This window comes from Phodopus roborovskii, unplaced genomic scaffold, assembly GCF_943737965.1.
Source record: "Phodopus roborovskii unplaced genomic scaffold, PHOROB, whole genome shotgun sequence".
Lineage (NCBI taxonomy): Eukaryota > Metazoa > Chordata > Mammalia > Rodentia > Cricetidae > Phodopus > Phodopus roborovskii.
This window is the reverse complement of record NW_026126485.1, coordinates 17,847,803-17,872,695: the sequence shown is the minus strand read 5'-3', so window position 1 is coordinate 17,872,695 and position 24,893 is coordinate 17,847,803. Positions and strand designations below refer to the sequence as shown.

Below are 24,893 nucleotides of genomic sequence, written 5' to 3'. Positions count from 1 at the left end.
GGTCCCTTTGAGCCAAGTTTCCTTTGTGCCTCATGGAGGATAAAATCACTTCACAGATTAGGAAATGTAGGTGAAAGTGCGGGGGAAGAGTCTCCAAAAGCCTGGAACAAAGTTTCCAGGGTGCGTCCGCCAGGGACCACGTTGGCGCTGGGCGTGGCAGCCGGCCCCCGTTGCCAGGGGAACCGTCCGGCGTCTGGTGCACAGGCCCGCAGGCCTTCCTTCCGCGCCAGCGATAGGCAGGAACGCAGACCAATCAGAAGAGGGAGGGAAGGTGGGGCTCGGAGCCGGAGACGCCTCCTCCCTCCCTCACGATCCGGCCTCCGGTCCTGACTTCCGGGTCGCGGTCCTTGAAGGGAGCGCTCTGCGTCAAGCGTCGTTTCCGTTGCTGGTGTTTGCAGCTGGGGGAAACCGAGGCAGCGCCAGCTTCCCCTAGTTCTTCCGCTCCTATGAGGTGGCTGCTGTTTTAATTTTCTCTCACCCCGCATTGCTGGTGTGCGGCCGCGCAAGCCTCACGGGGTCCTGCGGATAATCCGCACGGTGCCGGGGCCGTCGGGGCTTTGTGCTGCGCTCCCGCTCGCGAGAGGGGCGGGACGGCGCGGGGCCCGAGGGGCTCGCGCGCGACTTCCTGGGGCCCGCGGCCGCCGGGACGGCCTGCCGGTGCCTGGCACTTCTGCCACCTTCGTCCCGACGAGCGCGGACCGGATGACTCATTTTAAAGATCCAGAACCGTGCTTCTGGCACCGGCACCCAGTGCCTTGCCCCGCGGAGATTTCGAATTTGACAGCTGCTCGGGCCCCGGCGCACAGAGGGTGTGTCTGCAAATCCCAGGGCTGGAAGGCAGGCGAGGAGCGGTTTCCTTGCGGTCCCCGGCATCCATCCTCCCCTTCGTTTAGCACCCGAAGAGTTTTCTTCTAAGATCCAGTTGTACCAAGTGTGTAGGTTTTGCGGGATTTTTTTTTTTTAACTTTTTTGGTATTTCTGCTTTTTACCTGGAAAAATCATGAGTTCGCTAGGGTGCCATCTGCTCGGTTTTCAACCTGTATGCTTCAGTTTGTAAGCCACTTGTAGTGTTCTCATTTGTCAGCTGACCGAGACAGCTGGGACAGGCTCTGCGCCAGGGCTAAGAGCTCCTTTTTGGGGGAACCACATCTGATGTGGTTGACTTGAAATTGTTGCTCGGTTGGTCCTTTTATTGTTGAACTGTTCAGTTCCAAGAATGAAAAACAGAAGTAGGAATTCAAAATATAAAATATTTGGAAAAAAGTAAGGTTGTTATTTTTTTTTAAGCCATTAAATAATTTGGCCAGGTTTTTCCTACTTTTTTACATTTTTGTTTTTTAAAATGACCATTTGTCTTAGAGATAAATTGAACTTTTGGTTGATAGTATTTAATCTATGTTGTATACTGCTTCCTTGCCTGACTGATTAAACACTGTCACAAAATAGATTTTATTCTAATTTGGGATTTGGGGAGTTGGATCAACTTAATTTGTTTTTCAGTTTTAAAATTCCAGTATAAGGTCATTAAGCTTGTGTTCTTAAATCTTTTTTCCAGGAGAACATGTTTATTTCTTTGTGGGAATTCTTTTATGGGCACTTTTTTCGATTTTGGATGAAATGGGTCTTACGACAGATGACTGGAAAGTGTGAGTTGCAGCGAATTTTTGACACCTATGGAGGTGCCCAGAGGACGTACAGGATAGGTAATGCTATTCAAAATCTAAAAATTAAAGGTTAATAAAAATGTAATTAATGCTGTCTGTCCACCCAGTGGTAATGTACTTGTGTGTTCTGACTAAATCATTGCAACTGAATTTCTTAAGCTTTGTGGACTTTGAGTCCTTTTTAGTGTACTACTGACTACTGCACATTGAATAATTGTATATAAAACACTCTTATATCTGCATATATCTACCCAAAGAATAAATCTTTTGAGTTTAAAAAGGTATTATCAGCCTGGCGTCGGTGGTGCACACCTTTAATCCCAGCACTCGGGAGGCAGAGGCAGGTGAATCTAAGTTCAAGGCCAGCCTGGTCTATGCTATTTCCAAGACAGCCATGGCCATACAGATAAACCCTGTCTTTAAAAAAAAATCAAACAAATAAAATATCAGTTATTCTTCGGGTTATATGTGCAATTGTTTACTGAAAAGTTATTCTTTCTTCCGTTTGAAATTTTTACACAACTATATGATGAAAAGATTGGAAGAGTCAGTATCTTTTCCTACTTTGTGGCTTACTTACCAGTCTTCTCACTTCTTACTCTCATTTATGATGGCTAGACTGCTTATTGTCCCAGGGAATTAGTAGAGCCTGCCAGGGCTAGTGCCGTAGTGGTAACCACATGAAGCATGCATGGTGTCAGCAAGATTTGTGTGAAAAAAAGTGTAAAGATGTCATAACTGCATTTATAACACATTGAAGTGATAATATTTTGGATCTGTGAAGTTATTGTAATGCAAATTGTATTTCTTTTTAATTTAATGGAGCTGTGGAAATTTTTATGGGATGCATGGGGCTTACTATGGCTTGTGTTATATTTCTGCCAAATGACAGTTTTTCACTGTTTAATTGAAAATGTTGCTCTGACTTCAAACCCAGATGGTTGAGAACTGTGGTTTGAAGCCACTTTAGGTGTGGTAAGAAAGACTAGGCAGAGCCACAGCTCGAAAATTGATCAAGAATGCCTCAAACAGGAATTAGTACCCTTAGGGCCAAGGAGTGAGGCACGAGGCATGAGTGAAGGGCCCTGTACCCAGGTGGCATTGGAGGAATGGCAGAAGCATGTCCTGGCCACTGGCTGACTGAAGCTTAGTGTACACCCTTTGATTTTTCCCTCTTACCTGTTCAGAAGATCTAGGTGCCCCTTGACTCAGGTTTCCGCAGGCTGTACTCATTGGCCCGTAACAATATGTGGGAAAAACATACTGAAGGGGTTACTTTGAGGCATAAAGGCATTTTTTTTTTTTAATCCTCAAAAACAGAGCATTCTCAGTGTACCAGAAACTTTTTATTTTTAAACAGACCATCACAAATGTTCTTGTCATTCTTAGAACAAAAGCCAGGAATGTAGAGTCTGTTTGCTCTTTGCTTGGGGGAGCAAAGTTGGCCAGACGGTCTAGTCTCGGCTGCTTTGTCCTGTGGTGTTCAGTTGCTGGTCACTCGGGCTAACAGTGAAGAGAAAGGAGTAGAGAGCCCTCTTCAGATGAATCTCTGAGATTGGAGCTGTTGGCAGACACCCTCCTGTGGGTACATAGAAACAATGTTCTGGGGAAATTGACATCAGCTTGGTACTGTGTTTCAGGGGATATCATTCCAGTTTCTTCTCTGTCCTATAAGACTTTGAGATGATTGCTCTGTTGTTCATGTAGAAATTATATTTTACACTGCAAGAGTGACTTATCATTGCTTTTATATTTTTACTATTTGATTTTGGTCTAATTCAGAAAATATATTCAAGTGGTAACTTTTTTTTTTTTAAATTTCAGAAAATTCCTTGACATATTCCAAGAGTAAGGTAAGGGCACATTAAAATGCTAATTCTAGAAAACTTAGCCTAAGCATATTTTTTTTTCTTTAAAAAGAGCACTTTGATTTCAGGATTATATTTACCATCTTTGCTATGAGAAACCGTGAGTTAAATTTTCTCCTTTTAGAAGTGGTGATTCTGTCTTCAAAATACTTTTTCTCTGTGTTCTGATGGACAGAAAAGTATTTCAGTTCTGTGTCTTATCCTGAGGCTTTACCTGTTTATTTTGCAGTAGCAGTTTGTAGCTTTTGGAGATCAGTGTCTTAGGGAAAGCCCTCACGTGGCCATCTTCTTAGGGTAGGTTGTGTGAGAGAAGAGCAAAGCAATTTTAGGTGGAGAAACCCTTGCATGTTTACCTTTGGATCCAAAGTGAGTCCCAATGTGGGCCATGTAGCTGTCAGCATTTGCTGTGTAAGAAACAAACCTAAAGCCGCAGGAGCATAAAGCCGGGTTACTGTGTGCTTTTGCACATGTGGCCGCTGCAAAGGCCCTTTACCAAGTTGGTGTCACATTCTTACTTGTCCACATGTCTTATTGTAGGCTACAGGTATGGAATTCGGTGGGCACAGAGGGAATGGTCTTATAGTGACTCAGTTGTAGGCCCAGCAGAAGTGTTATCTCCATTTGCATCCACTGGTTGAATGAGTGGCCAAGTGCAAAGCAAAGAGTCCTCAAATGCATTAAGTATACCCTCAAACCAGGTCAGGCAAGTGGTTGCATAACTGACTTGCAGTCGTGTAAAGTCAGGACCAATATGGCTGTCTACCACATGTTAGCCACAGCATTTGATGCTGTGTTAATTGGAAAACCAAGAACTAAGCAGCTAGGATTAACTATTAGGTCACAGTGTTTTCTGTATAAGAATTACTGTAGTGCCGGAGACACTATTGGAAACTGTGTTAATAGATAATGACCAGCATTACATAGTGACAAAGGGGACAGAAAATACTTAGAAATGATTGCTCACAATAAGATTAAATATTATTTTATGACATTTTTAGTTCAGTTATCTATGTGTACATCTGTTTTATAGATAGCCATATATATGTTTGTACTTGGCCATAATGAAAACTGAATCATAATAAGCACATGGACGTGACTGTGTCTGCCAGTGTTGATAAGAGTTGCTGACTCACACTGGAAACAGAGAGTGTTGGATTCTACAGGCTGATACGTTTCTTTCTGGAGAGTTACAGCTAAAGTGGTGCTTGCTAATTTAGGTATAATCTCATGAGTTAACTGTGTAAGAACAACTCAAACCACATAGATGAACACCTGGGAGGGTATGGTTATCTTTTATTCAGAATCCTAAAGTGATTTGCTTATTTTTTTTTTCTCATGAGAATGTGGCATCTGAAAATTTGAAAGTTTCTGCTCTAGTTCTTTAATTTACATACACCTCACTCACTCACTCACTCACTCACTCACTCACTCACTCACTCACTCACTCACTCACTCACGTAGTTCCTGCCATTGAAATGTAGCAGGCAGAGCCCTACAGCAGTCTGGTGCATTGTGGCAGACCTACATGGGCACATCGTATTTCAGAACTGTTACAACAGGTTCAAACTCAGCAGCTCCAGCCCTCGGGAAGCTTGTTGGAATTTCTGGGCCCAACTCCAGAAATCCTGATTCTGTTTCTGATGTGTTGCTTTTCTGGTGACATTGTCTTTTCTGGTGACACTGTCCTGCGGCTCAGGGCCCTGCTTGGAGGGACAGCCCTACATCCTGACTGTTCCCATTCTTTCTGTAAGGAGTTGTGTATTCCACAGGGACCAAAGCAAGTTGTGTTTCTTTGTGTCATAATTCTGGGGGTATTTGAGAATGAATCGTGCTTTGACAGGTGCTTTCTTGTGGCCTGGGAGCCAAACTGTAGAAGTGTAAGAGTTCCTCATACCACACCTTCAGACCCAGCATGTGTCCCAGCTTTTGAGGAGAATGTCCTTTCTACTGCTTTGACACTTGCCTGCAGCACTATCCACTTGCCCTGCGTGGCTTGCTATTGCATCGAACATGGCTCTTGTCTCAACCAAAGCACCACCTTCCACCCGGCCTATGTGCCACGAGAGCCAGAGTATTCATTCTCCCATTAAGAGCTTGTCACATCATCTCCAGTTTTGTCAGTTGTGGCCTCGTGAGCACTCTGACCACTCTCTGTTTCGAATTGTAACTTTTATCCGCCTGTCCTTTTGCCTTGTTATGCAGTATTTTACTTTTTTATGTCTCCACTTTCTCCTGCCCCACAATGAAGTGTAGTGTTTGTCCTTTACATCTGTATCCACCAGCTCCTGAATGGTTTGGAAGTGCAGGGTCTCCTTTCTCACATGGAGCCTGTAGGATTTGCTCTCTTTGCTACTGCCAATGGAGAAGGCACAGAATCTGAACTCAGCACCTGGGCATCAGCAGAGCCACTGAACCAAGTGTCAGCTGCAGCTATGTCTTATGGCCTGGGAAGTCATCAGTGAGATTTTATGTGTATAAAACTGAGATAAATGGAAGTCGGGTAGGAGATAAGATGTCGGGGAGCTTAACAAACATTTGGATTTGATGATGACATTTCAGCATTCTACCAGGGTCGTCAGTAATGGATAAAGAAGTAAAGTGGATGTTGTGTAATTATCAATAGGAGAAGTAAAGAGTGACACAGGGAAGGAAGGGTAACAGGGCGTAGACCAGTGGTTTTCATCTTCCTAGTCTGTGACCCTTTAATACAGTTCCTCATGTTGTGGGGACTCCAGCCACAAAACTATTCCATAGCTACTTTATAACTGTAGTTTTGCTACTGTTATGAATTGTAATGTAAGTGAGACACACAGGATACCTGATATGTGACCCTTCTGAAAGGGTCATTTGACCCCCAAGGTGGTCGAGACTCCACAGGAGTCTATGAAATAAACAGAAAATAATATGCTAATTTTGAAATGTAAATGTTAAAGTTGTATTATGATCTCACCATTAAAAAAGTAAAATGCTGCTGGGTGGTAGTGGTGTATACTTTTAATCCCAGCCAGAGACAGAGGCAGGTGGATCTCTGTGAGTTCCAGACCTGCCTGGTCTACAGAACGAGTTCCAGGACAGTAAAGGCTACACAGAGAAACCCTGTCTCAAACAAACAAACGAAAAACCAAAACAAAAGTAAAGTAAAATCGTTATGTTTTATAGCACACTATAAAGTGAAAAGCTAACAGTGCTAACAAAGACTCAGTTAATCATAGATGCTTTGTTTTCTTGAAGCCTGAAGTCAAAAGCAAGTTTGTTAATACATGGAGACGGACTTGGCAACTCACACATGCAATTTGTACATATTTTTCACATTATATTTACTTCAAGAGAAAAATCTAATTCTGATCTTATGGTATTTCCATTGGCTACCTCTGCATTTTATTACATGAGATAAAACTGGAGAAAAAATTCTGATTTTATTGCTTCCTACTTGTTTGACTTTTTGCAATTTGTTTGTTCCCTTATTGGTACCATATGATGGTTTTAGGACTAGAGACTTTATATGAAGGCAGCATAAGAGAACACACTGATAATGTCGATGATGATGTAATTAAGCCAAAGGACACTACAAGAATTAGAGAGAATTAAAGCATTCACAAAACCCTCTTACATATTTAAATACTTTGCATTTTCAATGCTTCTTGTGACTAACAGCAATTTTAATCTATTAAGGCTTGTCCCCAACAGTGATCTCAGAGTATGGTTGTGTGGGTTGTAATTTGCTTGATAGTTGAAACTTCTTTGATTGTTAAAAATTAAGTCTCAGTTATAGACTAGGGACAGTTTATAAATTACATCCTATGGCTGCTAGAATATGAAGATTCCAATATTTGGACTATAAACTAGCCCAGGGGTCAAAGAATGTGGTAGGAGACAGAAAGAAATTGGAGTGAAATCACAAGAGTCAACATTTTCTTAGCTTACCAAACAACTTTACACACCTAAACCATTTATCTATATTTGCGTCTTCAGAAACCGGAGAAGAAACTAAGTCCAGACCAAATTGAGGAACTTATAAAATAAGGCAGAAAATTAATGAAATAGGGAAGCAGACAAGAGTAGATACTACCAACAAACCCAGAAGCCAGTTTTCTTTTTAAAAGAGTAATAATGTCAATAACCTCTAAGAACTCATCAAGTATGAGAGAAAACCAAGATTCTCAGTGTGAAGAAAGGTAGAAAAGCAGTCACCATAGCCTAGATTTCAAAATTCTTTGAGCAACTTCCTGCTGGTGGCTCCTGTAGCTTAGATGCCATGGAAAAGATCACTGAAAGCATAGTCTATCATCTAATATGAAAATAAACAAAAAATCTAGGTGGCTATATATTTAAAAATAATAGAGAGAGATGAAATCTCAATTTAAAATGTTTTCAAAAATTTCCAGCATTGGCCTAATTAATTCTCTCTTAAAAGATTTTGAGCCTTTGTGTCATATTTTATGAGTGTTTGCCTGCATGTATGCATGTGCACCATGTATATATACGTGGGGCCCACGGTGGTCAGAGCAGGGCATCAGATCCCATGGAGCTGAGTTACAGATGGTTGTGGCCTCCATGTGGGTGCTGGGAACCAAACCCCGGCAGGTCGTCTGTGAGAGCAGCCAGTGCTCTTAACCATTGAGCCTGCCCTCCAACCTGGCTGAACTGATTTTTATCAAACATTTACGGGAGAAGATACAGTGCCACTGTTAACAGTGAGTCCTAGGATATAGAGGTGAAAGAAGTATTTTTCTTTCTTTTCTTTTTTTGAAGACAGACTAAAATTAAAACCAAGTAAAGACATAAATAAAAAGTACAACTCAGTGCCCTTTATGAATGTGATAAAAGAATCCTTACAAAATATTGGCAAATTGATACTAGTAACAGATAAAAAGGATACTATAATTGGAGTTTAAAATCAGTGTTATGATAAAGCGTGTGGGGGACCATGACGGATTCCATGGCAGGTGAGGGTGACCGAGGCAGGTGGTGGTGGGGACAAACATGCCCCGCAGACAGAGCTTAGTGAGAAGTTGTTTTAGAAAGAGCAAGGAGGGGAAGGGAAGAGAAAAGAGGTAAAGAGACACAGAGACGGAGAGAGGACAGAAGACAAGACGGAGACAGGAAAAGTCCTGTCTGCCCCAGGGGAACAGTGGGCAAGAGAGAGGGAGAAGACGGGAAAGAGACCATAAGTGGGCAGGGGTCTTTCTTTTAAAGGGGTCCTTTACCTGCGGACAGACTAGCGTCAGGGAACCCTGGGCCCAGGGTACTTACTGCCTGAGTGCATCCTGCCAGGTGACGGGAGCAGGCCAACATAATGCCTAAATCCTTGGAGTGAGTATAACGTATTACAACATTAATAGAGTCAGAAAAATATGATCATTTTGAGAGATATTGAAAATCTGCCCGTGATTAAAAACTCTCCCAGCTAGAAGAGCAGACCACGCAGAATGGTCACCATTTTAATGTGCTGACAAGTGCATTGTGGGAAGAGAAGCTGCCAGAAGGAGCACTGGAGAACTGGATATGGGAATAGGAGGTAGGGTGGGACAGGAAGACGGTTCTTAGAGCCTGTTGCTGCTCCTCCTTTTAAAATTAATTGTAAGTTTCTAACATCTCTTTTAAACCTTTTTTTATTGATGTCCTTCTTACATTCCAATCCCAGTTTCCCCTCGCTGCGCTCCCCCTGCTCCCCCACTTCCCTCTTTTTTGACAATTTCATAAGTAAGTAGTGATTTGTGGCCGGGTTTTTCCCGACCTACCTTTCTCCCTCCAGAACATGCTGGCTCCCCCAGCAGCCCCTCCACTCTCGTGACTTCTTCACTTTTCACCACTGTGGTTAGGAGGCTTTTAGACAACCACACTGTATACATAACTCCAGCTCTCGGGGAGATCTGACGTAAACCTGACTTCTGTTTTCTCTTTTCTTACTTTACACATCAGTCCCATCCCAGTTCCTTCTCCCTCCCTCCCCCTACCCTCTTCCGTCCCCCCACTCCACAGGGAGGGTGATGCCTTCCAGGAGGGATCAACAAAATCTGTGAAGTCATTTGGAGTAGGGCCTAGGCCCTCCTTCCTGCCTCTAGGCTAAGGGAATATTCCTCCTTGGGGAATGTGCTCCCAAATCCTTTTGTGCACCAGGGATACATCCTGGTTCCACTGTCAGAGGTCCCTTAGACTGCCCAGGCCTTCTAATGTAAACGTGGTTTCTTTTTGCATTTTAATATCTCCTTGGTAAAGTTGATGAAATGTCTCAACTTGTATGTCAACTCTCGGGGACTTTTCTCATCCAGCTGTATCTCGACAACTAGGTTCTTCAGAATGCAACACGAGTTGCCGAGAGCGAACTGGACAGGTGTGTAGCGGACATAATGAAGGAAAAGAACATCTGCCCTGAGAAAGACACCAGGTGCGCTGCTCCCTCTGCAACTGAATCGTGCACCGTAGCCTGCTGTGCAGAGCCCTGCTCAGATGGACTGTAGTGGGTGATGTAGCCCTCTCCTCTCACCCCGTGAGCACTGAGGTCCAGTATGCTGGTAACTGCGCAGGGCTACAACTGCATAAGACTGAACCAGGTCCTCCCGCTCAGCCCCATGCTAGTCTCTTGAAGTTAAATAACTTTGGCCACTGTCCTTCCTGCCCTTCAAATTTTGTTTTTTGTGTCTTCTTCAAGCCAGCTCCTCCCCAGGCCCTCCAGTGTGTGTCACTGGTTCTGCCGAGCCCTCACACTGCTCTCTATCCTCATGAGCAGGCTGCACTGTGGCCTTCTGTGGCCAGTGTAGTCCTGTTCTACAAGAGTCACCACGTAGCCAGCTAGATAGGTGATAGGCACACTGAAGGGCAACGGTACATCAAAGGACTAGATGTCTTCTGTGTAGTTATATGTGATATCAGTAGATACATATGTAAGGGAGGTGAAGGTGGCATTGGGAATGACAGTGGGTAGGAAATGAACCCTTGGGGTAAGAATCATCAAAGCCATAGACCATACTGGAAGTTGGTGCCTTATGGATTGGTCTGGCGGCATTGCAGGGATGGACAGGGTAAGGCTGTCTTCTAAATGTTGAAGGATTGAACTTGAAGTGCTGTGGCCCTTGCTAGAGTAGAGTCCCTGAAAACATGTTGTCTTAAGGACAGTAAGCTACTTCATTTGGGGAAACATAACTTGTGGGTTGTTTTGTATACACTTCAATAGTCACATTGCTGTGTGGCAGTAAAGATGGCAGATGTGTGGACTGCTCAGAGAACATTTGTGAGTGAGTAGTGGAGCCAGTTTTACCATGGTCCCGTGTGATCCCCTCCGGGACACAGTCCCGTGGATGCTCTGTGGGACACAGTCCTGTGTGATGCTCTGCGTGACATAGTCTCATGTGATGCTCTGCGTGACATAGTCTCATGTGATGCTCTGCGTGACATAGTCTCATGTGATTCTCTATGGGACACAGTCCCGTGTGATGCTCTGCGTGACATAGTCCTGTGTGATGCTCTATGGGACACAGTCCCATGCGATGCTCTGTGTGGCCTTTGGTGCATCTTGTGTTAAATTGAAAGCCAGGAAACACCATCTAAGTGGATGTATGAACTACAGGCTTTGCTTTATTGTGATAAGAGGTCTGATGTAAACTAATAATTATCCTTTCAGTTTTCAAATTTGTATGAGGACGTGCTTACTGCAGATAACTGGCTATAAGCAGCTCTACCAGGATGTAGAAAATGTGAGGAAAAAACCCTATGATTCTGGCAATGCACAGCACGAGAAACTGCTCCTCAAGGTAAGTACTAGTTCAGTGTTCCGGAAGTCAGCTTCAGCTGTGAGAGCTGTGTGGACTCTCAAGGTTCATGTGATCCACCCATGTGTTTGCCTCTTGGAGAATTTGTGTTAGATTTCATTGATAGGGAAAGATTGTTGGTCAATAAGTCTTACTTGATAAGCATCTTTTAGAATCTATTCAAGTAAATAATGCTTCTGAGATAAGTTATCCATTCATAAAAGGGGATCTCTTCCACCTCAAGGCAGGGGTACCTGGGCCCTATCTAATTTCCTGTGGAGGTTGCACTTTCTCTTAGCAACACAGAAGCTATGAAAGTAGATATCCATTTTGCACGGCATTGTGGGACTTCCAGGAAGGCATCAGTCGGTAAATAGTAGACTCCAGTTGTAAGGAAGGAGAGAGGCTTCCTGTCACCTGCTTCTGGTGTGTAAATGTGTGAGGGTGGTGTACTGATGTGTAAAGGCTGACACCTAGAGAAAGTGCTGTGGACCGTTCAGTCTGGCCCTTCTTGTGGGGAAGAGGATTCCACCCCCCCCCCCCAGGATGGGCTGGGTTGCTTCTGGTTCTAAAGCTCTAGAGCCTGGAGCTGCTTTCTGCCCTTCTTCTGCTCCAGTCCACACTGTGTTCAGGAGGGCTACAAGGGTGGTTTGTAAAATTTTTCTTCCCCTCTCCCCCCTTTTCTTCCTTACCCTCTCCACTTCTCTCCCCCTCCCTGTTTTTGTTAGTGATTTCCTGACATTACATGTGGCATGCTTAGTTTTGGTTGACCCTCCCCGCCTCCTCTTTGCTCCCCATCCCTGCTTAAACCCTTCTGTCCCAGACTCCCCTTCCACTCCGTCTCCCATGCATTCATTCCATTAGTTTAGGTTGCACTTGGAGTTAGGCAGGACTTGACAGAACCAAAAGTCCTATGGAAAGTAACACTGGGGACATCTAAGTGAGATCAGCTGCTTACACTCAGCAAAACTGCCATTGCAAAGGACCTGGTTTCAATTCCCAGCCCTGGCATGGTGGATCACAACTATCCATACTTCCAGTTCCAGGGGATCTGACACCCTCTTCTGGCCTCAGAAGGCATGAGGCACACACATGGTGTACATAAACACATTCATAAACATAAAATGAAAATAAATCTAAACAACAATAAGACCTTTTTTTAGGAAAAAAATGTAAGTTAACACTTAATTGCAAAATTAAAATAAAGCGTTATTGTGTAGGTTGAGCTTACATTTGAAGTGATTAAAAGCAAGCTAGATGGTTACTTGACATCTTCACTCACCGCGATTTCAGACACCCTCTGTGTAACAGCTGACTTCCCACAGGGGTTAAATACATGTCCTAGCATCCTGGTCTAGGCTACTTCCCCCTTGGCTGTCCCTTAAGCACTTCAGCTCTGGAGGTGGAGTGACAGTTGCTGGCTGTGACTGACTTTAGCTCAGCAATCCTGCTGGGAAGAGAACTGCAGAATTGGAGTAGTTTCAGTGGAATCCAAAGAAGTGTTCACCAGCTTTTTCAGCCTACATTTAGGATTCAGACTTCACCGTAACCTTATGAAACCAGCATTTCCAGGCTGCAGCCCATAATGGTACTTATGGATATTAAATTTTGAGTATTAAAAGCTGAATATGATGACATGTACCTACAACCCCAGAATTCTGGAGAGTGAGGCAAGAGGCTGGGGATTCAAGGCCATCCTGGGGTACATAATGAAATGCCACCTCCACAAACAGACAAATAAATAAAAATTAAACAGTAGTGGTTTTACATTGCAGCCCACACACCAAAAGCCTTATTGCTATGGTCACATTTCTTGTTGATATCAACAAGCTGTATGGGTTGCTAGTAAGAGAGTGGGCAAGATAAAGCCCAATCTAATAATTAGAGTTAGCCTCAGGGCCAGAATTCTGGAAGGCCACAGTCTTGAGTGTTTATTAGGTGACAGGATATGTTTCCATCACTCAACAGGGCCTCATGTTGTAACGAAAAGGGTGTGTGCGTGGGGAGGTAAACATTTCTGTTTTGCAAATCTTTTCAGTTTTTAATCAATGTCTTCAAGTCTGTGTTGACTGATGACTTACATTGTATCTTGAAATTAACTAAATTTTCTTGATTATTTTTCATTGTTTCTATCTAATGAAGGGAAAGATTGTTGGTCAACAACTTTTGATAACAACTTAGTGTTTATTAATGTTATTTTTTTCATGGTCCCCTCCCTCAAACCTGTTTTATGTAATTGGATTAAAGATTAATCACCCAATGTTACAGCAGAACCTATTCAAACCAAATTTGGGTCTGTTTACACAAGACTGTTCTTAAGCAGTTTAATTCTAGCAAATATACACTTTTTTTTTTTTTTTTTTGCTTTAAAAAAAAAGATTTCTATGGTTTTTTTTTTTTTTGCTTTAATAAAAAGATTCTTTATAATAGTTTTTCTGGTTGGAATAGATACACTATGTTTTAAATACAGTCCTTGTTGGTCTTAGAATTTGTCTAAAAGTTGTTGAACTGAAAGTATTCAATTATGAGTTACATAAGCTGAGAAAAAGAAGATGTCCCAATAAACCAAGAACATCACTATTATTTGTAACACAAAAGCATGTTTGTGCAGCTTTGGAGTCTTCTGATGCCTACGAAAAAGTTGAAGGCCCGGATCTCCAAGCAGTGGGCAGACATTGGTTTCCAAGGTGATGATCCCAAAACGGACTTCAGAGGCATGGGCATACTCGGACTAATCAATCTTGTGTAAGTGAAATAAGTTTCCTTTTCTCGGCTGACTGAAATTCTGCGTTATTTCCAGTCTCTTTTCATTCTACTGAGAATTGACTGTTGTTCCATATTGACTAAGGTTTTGTAACTGCAGCGCATATGTTTGCTAGGGTGCTGGCAACATTAGAAGACAAAATGTGTGCATGTGTGCATCACATCCATCTGTGCTCAGATTTGCGGTTCCTCCCCAGTGTTCACAGTGCATGCCTCCGCTCACCCTTCTCTTTCCAGCCTCAGTTCTGACACCTGCTTAAGAATATGAGCACTCTGTTGTGTTTCCACCCTCTTGCTCCATTATGTGGCTCTGATTCCCTTTGGGAAACCAGAAGCGGGTTAGGTGACATGCTCCTCACTACCTCTGTCTGTTGACGTGAATCCCCTCTTATGGCTGTGACAACTTAAGCCATGTGCATGACATCCCAAAATATGCAATATAAGTCACAACTGATAGTCAGTACTATTCTTGTAAGTAAACTGGAAAATTGAGTTCTTATACCAATGGTTCTCAGCATGTGGGTCACGACCCCTGTGTGTGGGGGACACATTGGATATTTACATTATGATTCATAACAGTAGCAAAATTGCAGTTATGAAGTAGCAACAAAATAATTTTATGGCTGGGGTCACCACAGTGTTAAAGTTACAGGGTGGCAGCACTAGGAACCCTGGCATACAGGTCTTCTATGGATATGCAGGGTTGCAGACTTCAGTGTTTCTGTTTATCTTTAAGTAATGTAGAGAATGGGAAGCTAATAATTTCTTTGTATGATTTTTGGGTTTTGTTTTGTTTTGTTTGAGAGGGTCTCTCTGTATAGGCCTCACTGACCTGGAACTCACTCTGTAGACCAGGTTGGCCTCAAACTCACAGAGATCCATCTGCCTTTGCCTCCTTAGTGCTGGGATTAAAGGTGTGTACTACTACCCAGCTCTTTGGATAACTCTTACTGTGAAAAAAATTGAACTAACCTAATACTGAGAAAAAATATTTAGGTCAGTATGGATAAAGCTACTGGGGGGAAAGATATGTCATGATGAGATTTCACAAAATATGTTAAATTATAAAAGCATGTATATTTTGGTAATGTCTAAAATCTTAAAAATTCTATATAATTCTGTTTTCTGAGGGTCTTTAAGGAGTGTGAACAACTTCCCCTCCTCCGTCAGAGCGGAGTTTAACTGAGCCTGGGGCTTGGGTAGTTTAACCGTCTGACTCTGGACTGTTGAGGGTCTGGATAGGTCTGTAATGAAGCACAGTCGTCTTCACTGTAGTTAAGGCATCAGCTGATGTGAAGATGGACTCACACACATCTATAATGTCTGCTCATCAGCAGTGAGTTAGACGTACACACTCCAGCAGTGGCAGGGAGAAGACTGGAGGGCAGCCCCACAGGGCCCCTAACAGGACAAGAGTTAGCAGGTTTCAAACCATTTCTCCCTTTTAAGTAAATAGGGAATCCCTTTGTAGGTGAGCACTCTGTTAGAGCGCCCCAGTCTGCCTGTGTTCCTTATTCAGAGGCTTGGCTCTTTAGGGTTAAAGTTGGACCCAGAAACCTTAGTGAGCCACTGAGGTGGCTCTGGAAGCTGGGGTGACTGATGGTGGGAGTGAGGGCTGTTGCTTTGACAGTGGTAGTTGCTTGCACTGAACTTTTTATGCTACTTTCAAGTGGAACATCTTTGTTTTATCATTTTTCCTGACTTGTTTAGGTATTTCAGTGAGAATTACACCAGTGAAGCACATCAGATTCTTTCCCGTTCAAATCACCCCAAATTAGGGTAAGCTGGGCAAATAGTAAAAAGCTAGAATCTTGCAATGAAAATGAGTATATAAATCTGAAGATATTTCAAAATGTATCTTAAAATGTTGTTATTTTAATGAGTGATAACTGTAGAAATATTATAAACTATTTTAAAGAAAAATTATCATAAATGTTCTATATATTCCAATAATTTTATCATATGGTATAGTTTACAAAACAAATATGGGGGGCTCATTTTTTTTTCAAAAACTGTTTCAAAAGTAGGAGTAAAAACTAATTGAAATAGAAAAATCAGAGTTAGCCTTGAAAATGATAAAGGAAATGCAAATTGAGGTCTTGTTATTAGCTATATATTGCTTTATACATAATAATTGGAACAATAAAGCTTGGTAAATGTAGATTTCCCTCTATTGTTTAGATGTCATGTGGTCAGAACTTTTATTTTTACTTCTTAGCTTCTATCCAGAAAATTAACAGTCTTCAAAAAACAGACACTTTGGATTTTTCTGACCAACTATAGAGAGATTATCAAAAAGCACGTCCTGTGTTTAGGCGAGCAACAGAACTGTTTGAGTGAATTAGTAAGTTATTTATGTACTTGTGTAAGCTTGAGCTGTCTGCCAGCTGTATAACTGGTGGTGTTTCTGATGTAGGTATTCTTATGCAATAGTTGGAATCAATCTTACAGAGATGGCTTATAGCTTACTGAAGAGCGAAGCCCTGAAGCTTCATCTCTACAACTTTGTTCCTGGGATACCAACAATGGAACACTTTCACCAGTTTTATTGTGAGTATTAGAAGGAGGCACACCAGACATGACCCAGAGCATCGTTAACTCTCAGCCAAGTACAGTGCACAGTTTTTAACCTAATGCCTGGGAAGTACAGACTTTATGCTTATCCTTTTACTGTTTAAAGTCTTTGAAATCCAGAGACATAATGGGAGATGGCTCTCCTAGTGCACTTTGTACTTTCTGTATTTGAACTCAGGTTGCCAGGAGTGCATGCCAAACAGCCTTATCCACTGAGCCATCTCCCTGGCCCAGGGTGGATGTATACTTTCTGAAGATGAGATGGTCTAAATATGATTTTATTGCTGTGGACAACATGTTTGTGTGGGCTTTAATTGCAGGTTACCTGGTCTATGAATTTGACAAGTTTTGGCTTGAAGAAGAACCAGAAAGCATCATGTACTTCAACTTGTACAGAGAGAAGTTTCATGAGAAGATTAAAGGACTCTTACTGAACTATAATACTGTACTCACTTTGAAAACATGAAACATCCAGAGCATCTTCTCTTTCTACCACGTTTTGCACACACAGCAGAATTTATATGTTATAGAAATTATCTGATCAACTACAATATATAATTTCCTACAAATACTTCAGAACTATTTAAGAAAGCTAGTGGACAATCAGTGTATGTTTACAGTTGTTTGTACACTGTTCTCCACAGGTTCCACACCCTTCCAAAGAGCCCTTCTGCAGTCACGTGAACTACAGTTTGGAACTTGGGACTTAGCCTGTTAGTATAAAAGTATAAATCAGGTATATTTATATTTAGCCAGTTGATTAAAACGTGCACGAATCTCATTTTTATGTGTTGTACCTCAAGCTGGTGTCATTTTCAAAATTTCACAATTCTCCAAGATTGATTGTTCAATCTGGAAGTGGCTTTTGAATGTGCTTTGTCTTTTATTTTCAGGCAGATAGGCTCTGGGTGAGTGCTAAGGCTTTCTCTGTGTCTCTGGCACTTGTCAGGTGTCCTCGCCGTAGAGCAGGGGGGGGGGCACTTCTCTGTCACAGAGGGTGAAGAATCATGGCTTCCCTTATGGATTCTTTGAGGAAATGAGAGAGGATGGTAGTGTGGATGACTGGCTTTTTATTTATAAATATACTTCGGAGGTCTCATTTCGGGGTTTCTAGGCATTCACTCTTGCTCAGTATTTGCTTTTATCAGCTATATAAAGAACCTTCCTTGGAGCTCCCTTGAGAGGCCCACTAAGAAAATCCTGGTTTTGGAAGCATGGTTTCTTTTAAGATAAAACTGTCTTTGAAATTTACACAGGGAGAAAACTTAGAGCTTCCTGGAAGTTTCTGTTCTCCATCATTGGCATTTTTGGCCTGCAGTTCACTTTTGCTTGTCTTTGCTTTGGCTCTGGTGTTTCTGGGTAATGATGTAGGGACCTGCCTAACAGGCTGTTGGGTGGCATAGCGTAGACCATGACTGTGCATTTGTGTAGCTTTATTCCCCCAAAATCTCAGGAGGCAGCAAGTACTGTCGAGGATCATACGTGATGAGATTCTGATAGGATGGTTTCCTCTTGGCATGTTTTAGAGATTTGTTCTCAGAGCAGAATTAAAAGAGCCTAAAGATAGAACGATTATTGGATTGTGAAGTAGTTATAAGTCCTGTGGAAACCAGTTCACAATATCATAAGTTAACTTAAAACATGGTGATATTTTGCACATCTTTTAATACCAGGTATTTAAAGACTAGCTTATGCGATAGAGGAAGATTTGGTACTTCCCAACAGTTGTTGGTGTCTTTTGACAAGCCCCTGTCTTTGCGCTGGTCAAAGAGAACGAACGGTACAGATGTCCCACAGGAGAGCCACAGCTGTAGTGGTGTGTACCACGCGCATCACTGTGCATGGGTTAGAATAGCTTCTCCTTAAGGAAGATGAAACTTTTTTAAAAAGTAGGTTTGTTTTATAATACTAGAAAGGACTTAGCTTTTCAGTATTACAGGAATTTAGCAATTAATTTCTATTAGGGGACTTTCTCCACCCTGGTAATACACTCATTTTGCTTTTGAAAAACTTTTTGTCATCTAGGTTTTATGATTATTGTAAAGCAAAACCCTAACAAGGAGCACATGCCCACCATTATTGTATTGTAGTGTTAACTTTTCCATGGAAAGCAGTTGTGTAAGTCTTTAACTTTTGCACTAGAAATACCATTGTATTTTAATTTTTCAACAGCTTTGATCTTGACCTGATTTAGCTCTTTGTCACCATATTAATAAAAAGAGTACTTGAAGTGTGAAAGAAGAAACTTTTAAGTGGTTAAGCATTTCCCAGCAGAAAACCTCTAGTGATGTTAAGATCATTTTTGTCATAGATTGGTTAATGTCATAGCCTTTAAATTCTCCTTCATTTAAATATTACAAATATTGTTTGTTTTTTATTAAAATTATCTTTAAACATTTCAGATAATTTTATAGTGAGCTGATCTGTAAGTCAATGACAGCTTCAAAGTTCCAGAATTTGACTGTTAGTAGTTGTGTGCACTATGAACCGACCCTCTGGCTGATGGGCTAGGCATATACAGGAAAGAAACCGCACAGTCAGTATCCTTTACTTTCAAAGATGTAATAATTTATGTAGTTTTAAAATCCACCTGTGTCTAGAACTATTAAAATGACAGCGTAGCAATCGATAGTCATGGCATTGAAGTAGCAGGAAAATTATGTTAGTTTTAGTATTAATGAATCAATGTGGAGATGAGTTTGTATGTGTGAGGTTGAAGAGATTTTACCAGTCACAAGAGAAGCATAAAAATATAACTACAACATTTCCAGTTCAAATGCTTTGAAAGACAATCTTTTTAAAAATGGGGGGGACAGTGAAGTATCACTGAACCTAGGCCAGCCTCTTTGTAAATAAATGTACTCACTGCAACTGAGTATAAAAATGAATTCCAACAATACAGCTGGATATAAAAATGAATTTCAACAGTGCAACTAGGCATAAAAATGAATTTCAACTGGCACCGTTTATAGTTCAGACATCAGATTCTTAAAAATCCCTACCCTGTTTTTTTTTTTCTTTCTATTTTAGGAATTACTTGGATCTGTATGTATTTCTCTATGAAAATGTATGTGCTCATTTTTCTTCCTCCAGTGTTGATCATCATTTATATCATTCTGTTCTTTAAGAATATATTCAATGAAAGAGATGTAGATTAAAAGTTTGTCTCAAAGGGGGGAAAAAAAAACCATGACTTGGGTGTGACAAGTGTCTGCTCATTTCTGCTGAAGAAAGGGTATTGTGGCATCGAAAGGGAGGTTTGTCTGGAAGGGTGATAATGTTGATTCTTGTGATCATGACTGAGGGCCAGCAGCTGAGGCCTCAGGATAGATGCTGTATTCTAATCCATGAGAATCCCGTGGCTGGGAAGGCTTTGTGTCATGGTCATGTTTAGGAGTCTCTCCACACAAGCAGCATTTAGATGAAGATGAGTGGACTGGTTAATACTCTGAGAAATATCATATTTGTCTTTTTGCTTTTTCTACTTCCAGTTTTTTTGTTTTTGTTTTTTTTTTTTTTTTTGTTTTTGAGAAAAAAAATTTAAATGTAGCATAGGTTGGATCCAACAACCACATTAACTTTGGTAGGGTAGTCCTATGTCTTTCTTAAATTACAAATATTTAAGCAGTAATGCTCCCTAGAGAGAAAGTACTGGTTGGTAACTTAAATTTTTGCCTATCTTGCATCAAGCATTTGAGTTTTGAGTAAAAGCAATAGTGTGAGATGTGTTGTCCTTTTGTTTGTGATGTTAAGTGAGAAAATAAACACACAGCAGAAACTGTTGTAAGCCTTTCTGTGGATGCTTGGGCTGTCATTGTGTTCCCTCCCCCATGTAAGCCTTTTGCATTCATGAAACAATGCTTCCTTATTTAAATTACAGGTAAGTTGTAACCCATGGATTTGTGACTTTTAACTCACTTTGTAATTATGTCAGATGCTACTGGATGAGAGTAAGTGGTTATGAGACTAAAAACATGCTTAATTTTATAAGCAGCCACCCAGTTTTCATCAAGGGTAGAAGTGACTCATTTTTTAGGGTGTTTCTTGGTTTTGTTTATAGATTAAGACTAGATTTTTATAATTGTATAGCATCCCAGTACGCAGTTTTGTAGATACATTTTATTTGGAAATAAACTATGTAGAACAATCTGGATGAAGCTGCGGCAGCACTCATTGAAGTTGCCCTGCCTGTAAATGCAAGATAGAAAGGGTGAAAATGGAAGACATAGCATCCAGCTCAAAGGTTTTCATAGACAAAAACAAAATAGGTGACAATAGAGAAAAAAACTGTTAAGAAGAAGAATGTGAACAGTAGATAGATTATAGGTGTGCTATAGAATTTGATGTCAGTAGCTAGGATTGGCTCAGGTGTTTCCAGGTTCTTGGCATCTCACTCAGCATTCCCAGTTAGCTCTCTCTTTCCCTGAAACTGTAAAGAAGCCCAGAGCTTCTTTTTATAGGATCTAAAAATGAAAGGCCAGGCTGCTAAAGTGTATAGTTTGTTTGCTTCTCTCTTGATTGACAAGTTTAGATTACAGAAGCCTTTGCTCACTGTGCATGCTCCTTCCTTAATGCAGCTAATGCTTTTTAAAATATTTTTTAAGATTTATTTTTTACATTCCAAACCCAGTTCCCCCTACCGTCACTCCTCCCAATCCCTCCACTCCCCCCACCCCCATCTGCTCCTTGGAGAGGGTAAGGCCTCTCCTAGAATGTCTAAGTTATTCCATCATCTCATTGAGGCAGGAACAAGGCACTTCTCCACCCTCCACACCCCTGTGTCTAGGCTGAGCAAGGTATCTCTCCATATAGAATGGGCTCCACTAAGTCAGTTTGTGCATTAGAATTAGATCTTGGACCCACTGCTGGTGGCCTCATACATTGTCCCAGTCACACCATTGTCACCTATATTAAGGGAGTCTAGTTTGGTTTTATGCAGGTCCCCCATTTGTCAAACCTCAGTCAGTGATCTCTCACTAGCTCAGGTCAGCTGATTCTGTGGGTTTCCCCATCATTGTCTTGACTCCTTTGTTCATATTATCGCTCCTCCCTCACTTTGATTGTACTCCAGGAGCTTGGCCCATTGGTTAGTTGTGAATTTCTGCATTTGCTTCCATCTGTTCCTGGGAGAGGGTTCTAACTTCTCTGGGGTTGTGGATTGACAGAGGGCTGATCTTTAAAATATACAAAGAACTCAAGAAACTAGACATCAAACTACCAAATAATCCAATTAAAAATGGGGTACAGATCTAAACAGAATTTTCAACAAAACAATCTTAAATGGTATAAAGATCCTTAAGGAAATGCTCAATATCCTTAGTCATTAGGGAAATGCAAATCAAAATCACTCTGAGATTCCATCTTAAATCTATGAGAATGGCTAAGATCAAAAACACCAGTGACAGCTTATAGTGGAGAGGATGTGGAGAAAGGAACACTCCTCCATTGCCGGTGGGGGTGCAAACTTGTGTAGCCGCTATGAAAATCAGTATGGCAATTTCTCAGAGAATTAGCAATCTACCTACCTCAAGATCCTGCAATGCCACTTTTGGGCTCAACTGTGTTCATAGAAGCATTATTTGTGATAGTCAGATCTTGGAAACAACCTAGATGACCTTCAACAGAAGAATGAATATAGAAAATGTGATATATTTGTGCAATGGAATACTACTCATCAGTAAGAAATAATGACATCCTAAATTTGCAGGCAAATGGACAGAACTAGAAGAAACTATCCTGGGTGAGGTAACCCAGACTCAGAAAGACAAATACAGTATTATTCACTCATAAGTGGATATCAGACATAAAGCAAAAGGTGCCCAGTTTCTAGTATTAAGCATCTTGTTTTAGTCACTGTTGTATTGCTGTGAAGAGACACCATGAACAAGGCAACTTATAAAAGAAAGCATTTAATTGGGCACTTGTATACAGTTTCAGAAAGTTAGTCCATGTTTCTCATGGCAGCAGGCAGACATGGCACTGAACAGTGGGTGAGAACTTACATCTGATCCACAAGCACAAGAGAAAGAGAGCTAACTGGGAATGCTGAGGGTTTTTGAAACCTTAAAGCCCACCCCAAGTGGCATATCCCCTCCAGCAAGGACACCTCCTAGTCTTTCTCAAAGCACTTCCATGAGCTGCAGACTGAACATTCAAATATATGAACCTATGGGACCATTCTTCAAACAACCACATATACACATGCCCAATTATGTGTGGGTGTAATGGCAAAAATAGGTTATCCCTAAAATTTTACTTAGAGGACACAGCCCTATTGTTCATGCACACAAAACCAGTTTAGGTCAGAATACCACTCCCCTCATACCTGAATGACTGTAGGTGCAATTGAATAGACTCTAAGAGGTGGTTCAGAGGAGGAGGAACTTACTGCATTGTTTGGTGGGGTGTGTGTGTGCAGCTTGATGCAGGTGAGGATCCTAGGTCACTAAGGGATTACCATTGTTTATAGTGGTGTGTGTGTAGCCAGAACCAAGTGGAGTCCTAGGTTGCTAACTATTGCCTATGTTTGTGCTTTAGGACCAACACTTGTTAAAATGTTTTTGCTTTTTAAGCCCAAATGCTAATGAACTGATGATACTAAACAAGAATAAAAGAAAAGAATGTCAAGAATGAAGTATGGGACATTACTACAGATCCTACAAATGGTAAAATGAAAATATATGAAGAATAATTTTGTCAAAATTTGAAACTTAGATGAAATACAAAAAATTCTTTGAAACTGTAACTGGGGCTAGAGAGATGGCTCAAGTGGTTAGGAGCACTGGCTGCTCTTCCAGGGGACCTGAGTTCAATTCCCGGCAACCACACGGCAGCTCACAACTGTCCAATTCCAAGGGATCTGACACCTTTACACCAATGCCCATAAAATGAATTTAAATAATTTATTTAAAATATCTGTAACTTACCAAAACTGCAAAAAGGAAAATAATAGTCCTAGAACCATTAAGCACAGCTATCAACAAAATAATTTAGCTTTCTATTGAAAACTCTGCCTGATTGGTGAATTAAATAATACTTTAAAAATAATATTAACTAAACAAAAAACTGCTACAAATAATGTAGAGGCTGCAATTCATGAAGCTGCTGTAATGTTGATGCCCAAAGAACAGCACAAAAAGGATAACTAATGTGAAAATATGTTAGATGAAATAATCCAAAATTAAGTGCTAGCAAACAATTTTAAAATATACTAAATATTTCAATTAATGACATTTTAATATGTGACAATGGCCCAGTTCAGTGTATGCCTAGGACAAGGCCAGTATAATTTCCCATATTAGTATTTGTAAGAGTTGTTTGATGGTCTTGGGTACTGTAAAGTGCTGACAGAAGTCTAGCACCCTTTTGTGTTAAACAGACAGACAAACAACAACAAACACCTAGGAGGCTGGAGAGATGGCCCAACAGTTAATGCAGTAACTGTTCTTTCAGAGGGTACAGGTTTGATTCCCAGTGCCTACATGGTGGCTCACAACCACCCCAGTTCCAAGGAACTCAGCACCCCTCTGGCAATGTACACACATGGCACACAGACATACATGCAGAAAAATATCCGTCCACATAAAATAAGTACCTTTAAAAACATGAGGGCCAGTGAGATGGATGAGAGGCTCCCACCACTAAGCTTGATGATGGTCCCCAGATGCACATGGTGGAGGAGACCTGACAAGTTTCCCTGATCTCCACAGCTGCTATGGTGTCAGTATACCCACCAGCACACACAACACAACACAAAATATAATGACGTTTTAAGATCATTAAGCCAATATGTTCATAGTGGCTATCTTCATTTCTAAAACATACAAGTATGATAAGCCATTCAACAGGGACCAAATTAAAAGAATTGCCTCTATTATAATTTGTGTAGGTCAGCTGATGTCACAATAGTGTTGTGTAGCAATCAGCTGCAAACGAAACTCCTTGATGGCACACCTAACGTGTGCACTCATGCCAGTAGGCTAGCTAGTCAGCCATGATGGTGTTTGGATTCTTCTTTCCTTAAGTCAGTACCACCAGTGACATCATCCACAGTGGGCTAGGCCCTCCCACATCAACCATCAACCAAGAAAATGACCTACAGGCTCATCTCCAGGCCAATTCTATGGCAGCATTTTCTCAACTAAGATCTTTCTTCCCAGATCACCCTAACTTGTGTCCTGTAGACTGAAGTTAGCCAGCACAGTTCTAGGTAATTTTAGAGATCATTAGACATTTTTGAAGCTTGTCTAGCAGCTTTTTGGATGGCATATTAAAAT

General features: G+C 41.3%; 1 protein-coding gene across 2 annotated transcripts; it reads left to right on the top strand.

The window, feature by feature from the left end:
• Nucleotides 1–307: 307 nt before the first annotated feature.
• Elmod2 (ELMO domain containing 2) lies at nucleotides 308–20,404 on the top strand. 2 transcript variants are annotated; one of them, XM_051194911.1, is made up of 9 exons: nucleotides 308–451; nucleotides 1,556–1,703; nucleotides 3,489–3,517; nucleotides 9,823–9,920; nucleotides 11,154–11,283; nucleotides 13,892–14,025; nucleotides 15,754–15,822; nucleotides 16,460–16,593; nucleotides 16,938–20,404. In XM_051194911.1, exons 2-9 carry the CDS (start codon nucleotides 1,562–1,564, stop codon nucleotides 17,081–17,083), a joined length of 882 nt encoding a protein of 293 aa, XP_051050868.1. In that variant the 5' UTR covers nucleotides 308–451; nucleotides 1,556–1,561; the 3' UTR covers nucleotides 17,084–20,404. The 2 variants fall into 2 exon arrangements, with proteins under 2 accessions (XP_051050868.1, XP_051050867.1); XM_051194910.1 differs by lacking the exon at nucleotides 308–451 and adding an exon at nucleotides 673–809.
• Nucleotides 20,405–24,893: the final 4,489 nt, after the last annotated feature.